This window comes from Eufriesea mexicana, unplaced genomic scaffold, assembly GCF_001483705.2.
Source record: "Eufriesea mexicana isolate 0111107269 unplaced genomic scaffold, ASM148370v2 scaffold611, whole genome shotgun sequence".
NCBI lineage: Eukaryota > Metazoa > Arthropoda > Insecta > Hymenoptera > Apidae > Eufriesea > Eufriesea mexicana.
This window is the reverse complement of record NW_016908771.1, coordinates 1427546-1442346: the sequence shown is the minus strand read 5'-3', so window position 1 is coordinate 1442346 and position 14801 is coordinate 1427546. Positions and strand designations below refer to the sequence as shown.

General features: G+C 47.6%; 1 protein-coding gene across 1 annotated transcript; it reads right to left on the bottom strand.

Moving 5' to 3' along the window:
- Nucleotides 1–359: 359 nt before the first annotated feature.
- On the bottom strand, nt 360–6162 carry LOC108546143 (uncharacterized). Its single transcript, XM_017898084.1, is given in 6 exon segments — nt 360–424; nt 457–509; nt 511–607; nt 2612–2629; nt 2988–3083; nt 6102–6162. Coding segments are annotated over 6 exon segments (390 nt in total).
- Between the last annotated feature and the right edge of the window lie 8639 nt (nt 6163–14801).

Below are 14801 nucleotides of genomic sequence, written 5' to 3'. Positions count from 1 at the left end.
TTGCGTTGCCACGGTTTCGGAGGAAAAGCCGAATTGATGGCGCCTTAAATTAGCATTACGCGACGAATTCGTAGCTACGATCGAGTAATATATCGGGCTATCTCCAGATTTCCGGTAATTTTGTATCGTTCATTTTTCCAACGTCCCGGCTCCCTGATCAGGGGCTAGTCCGGGTTGAGAACTTGCCTGGGCTATTCCGTGAACGTGTCTCGATCGGAATTGGTTTCCTGTTTGCGAAGCGACCGGAGAACCAAACGAGCGTGAAACGAAGTCGCCGTCCGCGTGGACGAGCAAGAGGATTAGTCGCGACGCGTTATAACGTAAGCGTTGATGAGAGGAAGGAACATTCGTGACCGAGACTAGGATGTGCTCCAGCAGTCCCTCAGTGGCTCGTTAAGGCATTTGCATTTCATTTCGTCCCTCTCCTACTCGCTCCTCATCCCCTCGAGCCTCCACGGCAGCCCCTCTTTTCCCGTATAAATATTAATGCAACATCCTCCTCTCTCGGGGGGTTTTTGTTCCTCTTCTGTCCCGGAGAGCGGCACCCTCCTTCTGCCAGAGTACTTTGAATGCTGATGCGCTACCAAGCCTCCGCGCGTCCTTTCTTCTCTCTTCTCCGTCAGCGGACCGTTCGCGCACACGAGCCACGTTCTTTAATGAAATACGATTTATGAATATTTCCCGTTCCGGCGCCTTCGCGGCTTCTGTAAAAACGCATCCCGAGCTTCCTCTCTCAACCATTTCTCTCTCTCTCTCTCTCTCTCTAGTTCCTATCGAATGGCGAACGAATCGATCGGTCTCGATATGGTCACGGAACGCTTGGAGGTGCAACGATGACGTTGGTTACACGTAAGAAACCTGCGTTCACGAAACGACTAGAGGGTACACTCGAAGAATACAACGGATACCCGAGAAGAGAGGGGAAAAAATCAGCGAAGAAAGACGCAATTAAAATGTGCGAGGCGCAGCTTGCGTTAAATCCAGGGTAGTATTATTAGAATGCGAGGACAGCCCGAGTTTTCCGTATTTTCGCGTTCGGATTTCCGCGTCTCGCGAATTTCTTTGAAGTACGTGCCGAGCAGCGCGAAGGAGGGAAAGGGAGAGAAGGTGGTCGGGAAGGAAAGACGGGTAGAAAGAGGAAGGAAGAGGGAAAAGGAGGGTGGAAAGAGGGAGAAAGAGGGAGCACAGTTTGTGGAAGTACGGAGACAGTAAATATATACGGAATAGCCGGGGGTAGGTATATGCAGGGCGGTAACGTGGTAAGATGGGCCTCTGCATTGCCGGCATGATTGCCTCTATGGCACATCGAGGCAATCCCCGCGGCTACGTGCCCGACATACATCCGCTTCCATCTTACTTTCTTTTTCTTCTCGTTTTTCCCGCCCGTGTCCTCTCGGTCTCCTTTCTATTCCGCGGTTTTCGCCGCCCGACCATCTTAGATATGCATGCGCACCCATGCCGCGACCAGTACCGACACCGACGCACTTAAACGGCCAGACTGAAACTTTTGCCCGGCCGTACACGCCGGCTAATTAGACGAGTTGAACGCGTGTCGGTCGGATTAATGGCCGCCACGAGATAAGCCACTAATTCCACGCGGAGAAACTTCCAATTTCGGCTCTTAGACACCGTTGTTGGACCGGGGCCATTTCGATAAAGAACACGCAAAAATTCCAGACTACTCGTCCGGGGACCAGCCCGCGTGCGGAGTTAATTATCGTTATGTACGTCCCTCTAATTGGCGGCCAATAAAATCTGCCGATTATCGAAATTGCGTGTTCGATGATTGCCCTGAACGACCGTGGAGAGAGAGCCGGCGAGATAGAGGGAAGATAGAGGTTCGCAGGGGCGATTTTTCTAGCCCGGATTGCAATTGTCCGTGCGCATTGCACACGATTTAGAGTCATGCCTGATGTGCAAGAACGGGAGCGTCTAGCAAACGCGTTCCCGAATACATTCGCGAGGAATTACCGGTGAAAATAGCACCCTCCCGGTTTGCGTTGCCACGGTTTCGGAGGAAAAGCCGAATTGATGGCGCCTTAAATTAGCATTACGCGACGAATTCGTAGCTACGATCGAGTAATATATCGGGCTATCTTCAGATTTCCGGTAATTTTGTATCGTTCATTTTTCCAACGTCCCGGCTCCGTTTGAAGGCATACAGCGGAGGTATAATACCATTATTTAAACACCATAAAAGAGTATCAAAATCATTCGAATTCGAGGTGATTTTAAAGTCACTGGAAAACAATCACAGGTATCTAGATATCGTTTGAAAGCCAGTCAAGATTGTTTCATTCGAAGATTGTTTCAAGGTCCACTAAGGGGACTAAAAAATCGTGGAGTTCATTCGAGAGTGAAAGGAAGGAAAGAGAATTAACATAAAAGCGGAATCCTTCTCGACACCGGTTGGGATATCGTCAAGAGAAGTGGTCGGGACGAGCAGGCATCCAGAAATAATTACGTCGGGCGTTTCGAGATCAGAATTATTCCAAGACAAAGGGGGACGACCAGGGGTAAATCCTCTTAACAGAGTCCTCGCGTGGTAGGATGAGCGAGCGAAATTAATCAGGAGACCTATCCCGTTGATTCGTTTCTCGTTAACGAATGCGTGGATGAGGCATCGCGACTGGAACCGAGACGAAGCGCAATATGATCGAGAGCCTCGTATCGTTGGAGGATTTGGAGGGTCGGCATTAGTAAGTCGCGAGGGTGATTCCGGGGAAGCTCTATGGTAAAAGCTGCCGGCACGAGGCGGCGGTAGCTCACCAACGTTTCATTAGCAGAAGATGCTCCCCGCGGAGGCGTACGCGGAGGAGCAAAGAGAGGGAGGGAGCGAGAGGGTGTAGAGAGGAGAAGACGGAGAAAGAGAAGGTACGAGCTGGTTCGAGCTCGAAGAAGAAGGTGGAACGGAGTGGTTGGAGGCGGGAAAGCGAGATTAGAATCCCGTGCATGGTTGGAGGCGCATATATCGGTCAATAACTCACGTCCAACGGCGTGTATCTTCCTCCCGGATAGCTTTTCCTTATTCCCTCGATCTCGGAAATGCGATAAAATCGTTACAGGACGATTTAATTTTTCTCCTTAACGGCCACGTTTCACTCCGGCCGCGATTAATTACGACGCTCATGGCGTCGCTTTATTTACGAGCCACCGAGAAAATACGCGAACGAAATTTTCCTTATTTATCCAGAGAAGAACTTCCTTGACACTCTTAACCGTGACAACAGCATCCTCCGCGATTGTGACCCAAGCTTTTTCGTATTTAACAGCGAAATACTCGCGAGTTCGACCATTAAATCGAACGTTTTAAAGATGCGAAAAATTGGCAACGAGAAATTCGCAATCGACGATGCAGCGACTACCCCGTTGCAGTTTATACTCGGGAATCTAGGTTCGCGAGGAATTGGGAAGCTCGCGGGGACCGAGCAAGGGTGCGCGAAGGGAAAAGAAAATGGTGGTCGCAGCGCTCGTCGATTTCGGTAGGCTCTGCATACGGTAAAGCAATTTAATCGGGGGACGAACGAACGAACGTTCGTCGGGCGACGCTATGGCGCCAATGACATTTACATCCGCGCGAAGCGGGTAGACAAAAGGGAAACGGACAGCCGAGATACGTCAGCGAAATCGCCACCGGCCGGAGCAGTCCGCTTTGATGGGGTTCCACGGTCGCCGGTTCGGTCGTTTCGCAGTAGCATAAATGAGAGGTGAGATTAAACTGGGGGTGACGTATGGTACGCGTCGCCCTCTACCCAGGAAAAACCGCTGGATTTTTTTCCCGTTTTTTTTTTTTTTTTCGTCCTTTCCCCCCTTTTTCCCCCCACCGCGCCGTTCCGTTCCCGTTTGCTCTCTTTTTCGAGCCGGCGATTTTTTCCTGTTACGCGCGCACCACGCGCCGCACCCTCTCTCGCTCTCGCCGGTAATGGAAGAAACATAGAGGGATCACGGATTCGAATGAACACGTTAAAACGCGGAAACAAAAAGCAACGGAGGGGTGGATCGGCCACGGCGGAACGTCGGAATGGTCAGAACGGAGAAAATGGGGAACGCGAGACCCGCCGCGGATAAATAACGCGTTATAGAGACGCGCGGAAATAAACATGGCCGGACAAAGGAGGCGTAATCAAAGTTGCATCACGGCGGATGCAAAGAATATATCGCCATCTTGCATTAACGGAAAATATACAAATGACGATTTGTCGCTACTCTCTATCTTTGCTCCTTACAATAGCGAGCTTTCAACTGCCAACTCTAAACGCGACGAGCTTAACGGTTCACGAATGATCGAATACTCCACTCTAACCGACCATGACTGGTCCCAGACTATTGCCAATTAGCCGTTTGAGTCCCAAGCAGCGCGACCGCGCTGTTCAGATTTCATCGAAACGAGAAAACCCAGCCCATTTCGAGCGTTCTCGACAGCTGACGGTGCGTCACCGACTGTCGAAGTCGTGCCCTCAGATTTACCGATGCGAGTACATCGCACAGCTCCTTCTTTTAATGCGAATAATACATTTTGCAATAGGTACAATACCGTAATAACAGTGCAATAATACATTACAAAATAAAACATTTTGTATTTCATGGTTAAGCTTCGGTCTTCTCGACGTAAAATAGAAGAAGCGCTGGAGCGCTGCTTGGGTTTTCTCGTACCCACTTAACCCACTGACTGTCAACTACGAGATATCTCGTAGTAAGCGTCTGCACCAAAACTGCCAGCTACGAGATATCTCGTAGTGTGCGCTGCGAGTTTAGATTGGCTACAAATGGCCATTTGAGTTAGGAATTATCAGACAGGATGAATGAAAAATGTATATAGTGTAGAGAACATATTAATTATCAATTTTCATTATTAAAACTATTAAAATTGTAACTTAGACGATTAGATCATTATATTTTGTAAAACTTCGTGTTTTCTTTAAAATAAAACCGTGGCAGTCAAAGGAAGCGCGGTTGACGGTTAAAGACACGATACTGTACATAATTGGTACAATGACTATAAAGCACTATCGTATTACGCGAGAAAATACAGAACGCTTGTGTACCATACGTAGGTACCATAGCTAGATGCCGTCATTTATATTTTCGCAAAGGCTAACCCGAGAAAAATTAGCGAGGCCATTTTGTATTCCGCGAGCGAACCTCGTACGTTCGTAGGTAAATTCTGCGAGTTGGAAAGTGATTAAAGTTCGAGCGAATAACGCGTAATATAATTTTGCGAAGAATCGGCGGCAGAGGGGGCTGCTGGAGGAGACGTGCAGGTGGAATAAACGCAAGGAGCGTTGCAGCCAGCTATGGTGGCCGGGGTGGAAAGCAAGCACTCGAGGTTAGAGGCAGAAGAGGAGTCAGCGGCGACAACGGGAGGGCCGTTTGGTCAGAGGGTGTTCGTATATATGCCAACACGTGGGATTAACTTGTATCCCGTAAAGCCGCCCGCCGCCAGCATACAAAGGTTGCTCGTAAGTCTCTTCGGATACCTGGCTAACGAAAATTACGATCTTACTAGCACGAGATTCTACTGTACCGGCACATTAGTTTCCCCGGCGTGTCTCGCCCCCCTTCGTCCCTCGCCGCCACGTTTTCTCTCGCCTACGCCTACCAACGGACAAGACCAAAGCTGACCGGTCCATCCGCGACTCTTTTCCCTGGCCGGCGTGGTTCTTCGCAATAATTCTACCTGTTTGCGTCGATATCTCAGTAGAAGCTATAACGAAGATCACGAGGAACAGCGGGGGTCCTTTCTTGTAACCGGTCACAGATGGTATCGGCCGCCGGCATAGAAATAATTACTCCACGGGCTGTAAGAGTGGCAGAAATACGGGCAAGTTCCACGGCGCGGACGGACGCGGTGGATTCGTCGATCGTGGATCGCGCGGAAAGCGATTCGCGATGTGCAATTGCGAGGAGTTACAGCTACGTTTACGGTGTCCTTCTTCGATTGTATCAGTTTTCGGAATTAATTAATCCCGCCGGGGGTAGCGGGAGCGGGGCTAGGATGAAAACGGGAAACGGGAGAGAAGAAACCGTTCGGAAATGCATAGTTCGATCCTATGAAATTCGTGGGCAATCAAGCTGTCCAATAAATGCAGATAGACGCGTACCTGTCTCGCCGCGGGGAAAAGCTTCCTTTTTTTCAGCGAAGGCAGAATTTAACGTCGCCATTATGCAGAACGGGTTGTATTGGCAGAGCCTCAATCCCAATTCCCAGGGATAGCTAGCTGGTCGAATGGCAAAGCCAAACAAACCTTATTTATGTCTCAATTAAAGCCGGGAATGGGATGCACCCTCGATGGAGCGGCTCCAGACAATAAAGCAGTCGAAAGAGGGAGGTGGGGCAGGGAGGAGAAGGAGGAAGAGGAGGAGATGGAGGTGGAGGTGGAGGTGGAGGTGGAGTAAGAGCAGAAGAATGGAGCGGAGGGGTCAGAGGAGCGCGAGAGAGGGCGAGAGAGATACAGGGAGGGAAGAGAGAAAAGAGAGAGAGAGAGAGAGAGGGGGGGAGAAACGGAGGCGGTGGAGGAGCGCGAGAGAGGGACAGAGGGTCGGAGCAAAAGGGATCGGGGATGGAGACGGAAAACCGTGGATCGTTGAACGCCGACCTCTGGACTCTGAACTTTCCGGGGCTGCGGGAGGCACAACGAGAGAGGGATGCGGGATACCATTGGTTTTAGCCTCCGGATTCTGCGTATATCCGAAACTGAACTAAATACCAGGGGGACACCGAGCTACCGAGGAGATAACGAGCGAACTCGTGAAACGGCCATAGATCAGCCGGCTTAATTATCTCCACGCATCGCTGCCTACCCCTTCTAATCGGTGGCCTACACCCACGCTCATCCAAAGCCCAGTGCCCTTTCCACCGGCCGTGTCGAACGCTCTCTCGCGACGATCCTTCGCTCTCCCTTGAAATAATTTAATCTATGCATGGACAACGGGGCTCGGATACCAGCTCGATCGAGTCGTTCCGGACAACTCGGCCGATATATTGCGCCCGCTCGTTATTATGAGATACGACCCGGAGGGTTCGTTCGACATACCCGACGATTCGTTAACGAACCTCCCGTTTTTTCGTTTCACTCCGCGGTTCGTATATCGTCCTTGCTTCTGTACCAACTTTCGACGAAGATGCGCGAAACGAGAAGCACTCGCTGATAGACAGGGATACGCGAGATAAATAAAGAGCGGAGGGGGAGCGAGGTGGAGAAAAAGGGAAAAAAAAAAGATACGAGTTCGAGTTTAAATAGCCGCGACATTAATTTTATCATGATGCGCTGGAAAGACGATCCTCGCGTTTCGTAAGCGAGCAACGTATCCGGCATGAGTTTAAACGAAGCTCGTCGACGATTTGAATATTTCATGCTTATCAACTATGCATCACGTACACTGTCTCGCCGGCGTGTATTTACAAGAGTATCACGAGGAATCTTAAGTTTATTCCCACTTCGGCTGTATGTTTGTACGCAATAAGATATGTTGATATTCCTCCTGTCTAACCCCTTCTTTCCCTCTTTCATCCCCTCGCAACCGATCCCGAGGCAACACCAACCCTCGTTCCTTTTTATCTCCGCAAAGTTTCCACCCCATCAGGCTCACCCTCGTAACCCCCACACCTCCTTCATCCCGTCCTCTACCCCACCCAGACCCACACCACCTCTCTCCGCGTTCCTCTTTCCGCTACTGGCACGAACTACCCTCAACCCATTCCCTGCCAACCCCTACCTCCTACGAAGCGCCACGGCAGTCATGGCGGCAGTTACGGAATCAATAAAAGTGGTGCTCATGCGCCTCAACTGCCGTCGCTACTGCCGTCCGCCGCCACCTCTCAACCCCCTGCCCCATCTTCCCTCCCTCCTTCGCGAGCTTCCCAGCGACGGTACTGCCGATTCACCCGCAGCAACCCTCCACCCCTTTTCTGCCGCGGACCTCGCTCCGTCTCAGTCCCTCGCGCCACCTACCCGCCTCTTCTCTCTCTCTCTCTCTCTCTCTCCGACGACCAACGCCGCGCCACGTCCTCTCCCACCATTCTGCATTTCGTCGTCGTCCTCCTCACCCTCCGAGGACTTTGAATCGCGCCAACTCCAACCTCTCTCCTCCTCGTCGTATCCATCCTTTCTGAAACTACACCTAAAACTATATACACACCGACTATCCTCTCTCTCCCTCTCTCTCCCACTCTCTGTATCTATCTCCCTTTCTCCGTACCGGGTGTCTCGATAGCGATTTTTTTCCCCTCCTCGAGGGAATTTACTCCCAGGCATGATTTTCGGGAGGGCCGCGGGTGGGGTGCGTCGTGGCAGTAAATCGTTCGAGTGTTACGGGCAAGTGTACACTGAATTTTGATCGGTCGCAGGACACGTAACGGGGACAGGACTCTTGGCACGTCCATCTTCCTACCCGGACGATATCGACGATGCTTTCGTTACGCTCGTTCGATTCGAACCGAATCGGTGTCCATGCCACCAGCTTCCCCCTATTTCGCGATCGACTCTCGAAGACACCTCGCAGCACCCTTGGGCTCGCGAATGAATCGGAAACGAGCAAGTAACCGCATTTTTCGAGCGTTCGCCATCAAACACGGTGTCCGGTGTCGGTGCACCCCCGACTCTGAAAATTCTTGACAAACAGGAGGAACGGTGTATATCACGTGGCTGGCACGGGAGGCCGTTAAAAAATCCCATCAATTCCGAATGCGCCGTGCTTCAACGTTTTTTTCATAATTGAGTGTCAGGCAATCCGTATCAAAAAACGGCCTCGCCCATTACGGTTTTATCGATGCTCGCTGCGCATGATAAACGACGAAGATTATTTATACGGCGTATAAATATTTGTCGTTGCCGGCCGAAAATATCGCGGCGGATCTAAAATAAAAATATTCCGGCGGGGGGGAAGGAGGAACGAGGGAAAAACAGGGAAACGCGCGTGTGCGCGGGTGCGCGCGCGTCGCGCCGGCAGCGGGCGTTATCTGACGTTGCGCGCGATTTCGCTGAAAAAGACCACCTTCGGTCCACGCGTCGGGCTATTTCGTCCGCGTGAAATAAATCGGGAATCCGCAATGTATCTTAAAAGACCATCTAGCCGAACATTTGCCCGAATAAAATGTAAATAAAGCACGGCCTAGCGCGAAATGGAAACGAGCCAGCGCAGAGAGACACGAACGGCCATAAATCTAGCCGTATTTCGGCGAGCGTAACAACAACGTTTCCTCCCGGTTCGATCGTAGCGTGCGGTTGATCGAAGCGTCCCACCGCTAATTTCGCGGGTATCTGATTAATTAACCGGTACAACGGCGCGCAGCCTGGCCGCGGTGATTAATCATTTTCCGCTGGCCCGGTAAACAAGCGATCCTGCGGCCGGTTGGTAGGTTTTCCGCTCGCAGGATAGCGGATTTCGCGGGCGACAGAGGGGCGGCCTGCCGGTAGGTAATGCCGGAATAATGTTTCGCATAAACTGCGGCTAGTCGCGAGCGTGTGCGCGCGTGTGCGTGTCGCCGGCCTACGTTTTGGCCCCCGCGAAAACAATGCCATCCGTTGTAACGCGTACGCACCTCGTTACAGCCGCGTCATACGTTACGCTCGAAATCGATCCGATGCGTGTAGGATCAGCGGACGCGTCGGTGTACCGGTTCTGCTAGGCTGGGTGCGCCGGTGCAACCGATTGCACCGCGATCGGATTAAACACGGTAAGTACTTTCCTTTGCATTTCCATCACCACCACGATGCACCGTGGGGACCTGGAACGGGGGTAACAAGGATGGTCCATGGGGTGGAGTGTCATTTTCCAGGGGTATTTTAAGTCTATGAACGCGAATCTTTGAACAGGTACCACGTCGATCGTCGCATTGATCGATTAATGTTAGAATGCTAAAGACATAAGTCGAGATATCTTACATATAACGTCGATGTTAAAATCTTTTTGATTATTGCATACTAATGTATGATTGTGTACGTGTCGGTCGTCAGCCAAATTCCTTTCTTCAAACGAATCAGTCTCTAAGCAATCGTTGTACAGCACACACCGATCGAGTTTCCAATTATTAAAGCGTTGCCTTTCTATAATTAGTGTTCCTTCCTTTTTAACTCCACTGCTATACCAAATTCTATCAATTAGAACAACTGGAGTACCAATAGATCGTCAATCACAGCCAATCTCTTCTGAGCAGCCTACGTTACGTGTACCTGGGATCCAAAAGAATCCAAAATTTCGTTATTGCAATTGGATACAGACACTGGTACAACGCGTCTGAAATTTTTCCTGTTACGGACAGGAGAGGGAAATATAAATAATTCGGGTTTAATTACTCGCATCCCCGGTTCTTCGCGAACTTTCGTAGAGTGTCACTTTTCAAGGGTGTTTTAAGTCTATGAACGCGAATCTTTGAACAGGTACCACGTCGATCGTCGCATTGATCGATTAATGTTAGAATGCTAAAGACATAAGTCGAGATATCTTACATATAACGTCGATGTTAAAATCTTTTTGATTATTGCATACTAATGTATGATTGTGTACGTGTCGGTCGTCAGCCAAATTCCTTTGTTCAAACGAATCAGTCTCTAAGCAATCGTTGTACAGCACACACCGATCGAGTTTCCAATTATTAAAGCGTTGCCTTTCTATAATTAGTGTTCCCTCCTTTTAACTCCACTGCTATACCAAATTCTATCAATTAGGACAACTGGAGTACCAATAGATCGCCAATCAAAATTTGGATCCAAAAGGATCCAAAATTTCGTTATTGCAATTGGATACAGACACTGGTACAACGCGTCTGCAATTTTTCCTGTTGAGGACAGGAGAGGGAAATATAAATAATTCGGGTTTAATTACTCGCATCCCCGGTTCTTCGCGGACTTTCGTAGAGTGTCACTTTTCATGGGTGTTTTAAGTCCACGTTCGCGAATCTTTGAACAGGTACCACGTCGATCGTCGCATTGATCGATTAGGACAACTGGAGTACCAATAGATCGTCGATCACAGCCAATCTCTTCTGAGCAGCCTACGTTACGTGTACCTGGGATCCAAAAGAATCCAAAATTTCGTTATTGCAATTGGATACAGACACTGGTACAACGCGTCTGAAATTTTTCCTGTTACGGACAGGAGAGGGAAATATAAATAATTCGGGTTTAATTACTCGCATCCCCGGTTCTTCGCGAACTTTCGTAGAGTGTCACTTTTCAAGGGTGTTTTAAGTCTATGAACGCGAATCTTTGAACAGGTACCACGTCGATCGTCGCATTGATCGATTAATGTTAGAATGCTAAAGACATAAGTCGAGATATCTTACATATAACGTCGATGTTAAAATCTTTTTGATTATTGCATACTAATGTATGATTGTGTACGTGTCGGTCGTCAGCCAAATTCCTTTCTTCAAACGAATCAGTCTCTAAGCAATCGTTGTACAGCACACACCGATCGAGTTTCCAATTATTAAAGCGTTGCCTTTCTATAATTAGTGTTCCTTCCTTTTTAACTCCACTGCTATACCAAATTCTATCAATTAGAACAACTGGAGTACCAATAGATCGTCAATCACAGCCAATCTCTTCTGAGCAGCCTACGTTACGTGTACCTGGGATCCAAAAGAATCCAAAATTTCGTTATTGCAATTGGATACAGACACTGGTACAACGCGTCTGAAATTTTTCCTGTTACGGACAGGAGAGGGAAATATAAATAATTCGGGTTTAATTACTCGCATCCCCGGTTCTTCGCGAACTTTCGTAGAGTGTCACTTTTCAAGGGTGTTTTAAGTCTATGAACGCGAATCTTTGAACAGGTACCACGTCGATCGTCGCATTGATCGATTAATGTTAGAATGCTAAAGACATAAGTCGAGATATCTTACATATAACGTCGATGTTAAAATCTTTTTGATTATTGCATACTAATGTATGATTGTGTACGTGTCGGTCGTCAGCCAAATTCCTTTGTTCAAACGAATCAGTCTCTAAGCAATCGTTGTACAGCACACACCGATCGAGTTTCCAATTATTAAAGCGTTGCCTTTCTATAATTAGTGTTCCCTCCTTTTAACTCCACTGCTATACCAAATTCTATCAATTAGGACAACTGGAGTACCAATAGATCGCCAATCAAAATTTGGATCCAAAAGGATCCAAAATTTCGTTATTGCAATTGGATACAGACACTGGTACAACGCGTCTGCAATTTTTCCTGTTGAGGACAGGAGAGGGAAATATAAATAATTCGGGTTTAATTACTCGCATCCCCGGTTCTTCGCGGACTTTCGTAGAGTGTCACTTTTCATGGGTGTTTTAAGTCCACGTTCGCGAATCTTTGAACAGGTACCACGTCGATCGTCGCATTGATCGATTAGGACAACTGGAGTACCAATAGATCGTCGATCACAGCCAATCTCTTCTGAGCAGCCTACGTTACGTGTACCTGGGATCCAAAAGAATCCAAAATTTCGTTATTGCAATTGGATACAGACACTGGTACAACGCGTCTGAAATTTTTCCTGTTACGGACAGGAGAGGGAAATATAAATAATTCGGGTTTAATTACTCGCATCCCCGGTTCTTCGCGAACTTTCGTAGAGTGTCACTTTTCAAGGGTGTTTTAAGTCTATGAACGCGAATCTTTGAACAGGTACCACGTCGATCGTCGCATTGATCGATTAATGTTAGAATGCTAAAGACATAAGTCGAGATATCTTACATATAACGTCGATGTTAAAATCTTTTTGATTATTGCATACTAATGTATGATTGTGTACGTGTCGGTCGTCAGCCAAATTCCTTTCTTCAAACGAATCAGTCTCTAAGCAATCGTTGTACAGCACACACCGATCGAGTTTCCAATTATTAAAGCGTTGCCTTTCTATAATTAGTGTTCCTTCCTTTTTAACTCCACTGCTATACCAAATTCTATCAATTAGGACAACTGGAGTACCAATAGATCGTCAATCACAGCCAATCTCTTCTGAGCAGCCTACGTTACGTGTACCTGGGATCCAAAAGAATCCAAAATTTCGTTATTGCAATTGGATACAGACACTGGTACAACGCGTCTGCAATTTTTCCTGTTACGGACAGGAGAGGGAAATATAAATAATTCGGGTTTAATTACTCGCATCCCCGGTTCTTCGCGAACTTTCGTAGAGTGTCACTTTTCAAGGGTGTTTTAAGTCTATGAACGCGAATCTTTGAACAGGTACCACGTCGATCGTCGCATTGATCGATTAATGTTAGAATGCTAAAGACATAAGTCGAGATATCTTACATATAACGTCGATGTTAAAATCTTTTTGATTATTGCATACTAATGTATGATTGTGTACTTGTCGGTCGTCAGCCAAATTCCTTTCTTCAAACGAATCAGTCTCTAAGCAATCGTACAGTACACACCGATCGAGTTTAAAATTATTAAAGCGTTGCCTTCCTATAATTAGTGTTCCTTCCTTTTTAACTTCACTGCTATATCAAATTCTATCAATTAGGACAACTGGAGTACCAATAGATCGTCAATCACAGCCAATCTCTTCTGAGCAGCCTACGTTACGTGTACCTGGGATCCAAAAGAATCCAAAATTTCGTTATTGCAATTGGATACAGACACTGGTACAACGCGTCTGAAATTTTTCCTGTTACGGACAGGAGAGGGAAATATAAATAATTCGGGTTTAATTACTCGCATCCCCGGTTCTTCGCGAACTTTCGTAGAGTGTCACTTTTCAAGGGTGTTTTAAGTCTATGAACGCGAATCTTTGAACAGGTACCACGTCGATCGTCGCATTGATCGATTAATGTTAGAATGCTAAAGACATAAGTCGAGATATCTTACATATAACGTCGATGTTAAAATCTTTTTGATTATTGCATACTAATGTATGATTGTGTACGTGTCGGTCGTCAGCCAAATTCCTTTGTTCAAACGAATCAGTCTCTAAGCAATCGTTGTACAGCACACACCGATCGAGTTTCCAATTATTAAAGCGTTGCCTTTCTATAATTAGTGTTCCCTCCTTTTAACTCCACTGCTATACCAAATTCTATCAATTAGGACAACTGGAGTACCAATAGATCGCCAATCAAAATTTGGATCCAAAAGGATCCAAAATTTCGTTATTGCAATTGGATACAGACACTGGTACAACGCGTCTGCAATTTTTCCTGTTGCGGACAGGAGAGGGAAATATAAATAATTCGGGTTTAATTATTCGCATCTCCGGTTCTTCGCGGACTTTCGTAGAGTGTCACTTTTCATGGGTGTTTTAAGTCCACGTTCGCGAATCTTTGAACAGGTACCACGTCGATCGTCGCATTGATCGATTAGGACAACTGGAGTACCAATAGATCGTCGATCACAGCCGATCTCTTCTGAGCAGCCTACGTTACGTGTACCTGGGATCCAAAAGAATCCAAAATTTCGTTATTGCAATTGGATACAGACACTGGTACAACGCGTCTGCAATTTTTCCTGTTGCGGACAGGAGAGGGAAATATAAATAATTCGGGTTTAATTATTCGCATCTCCGGTTCTTCGCGGACTTTCGTAGAGTGTCACTTTTCATGGGTGTTTTAAGTCCACGTTCGCGAATCTTTGAACAGGTACCACGTCGATCGTCGCATTGATCGATTAGGACAACTGGAGTACCAATAGATCGTCGATCACAGCCGATCTCTTCTGAGCAGCCTACGTTACGTGTACCTGGGATCCAAAAGAATCCAAAATTTCGTTATTGCAATTGGATACAGACACTGGTACAACGCGTCTGCAATTTTTCCTGTTGCGGACAGGAGAGGGAAATATAAATAATTCGGGTTTAATTATTC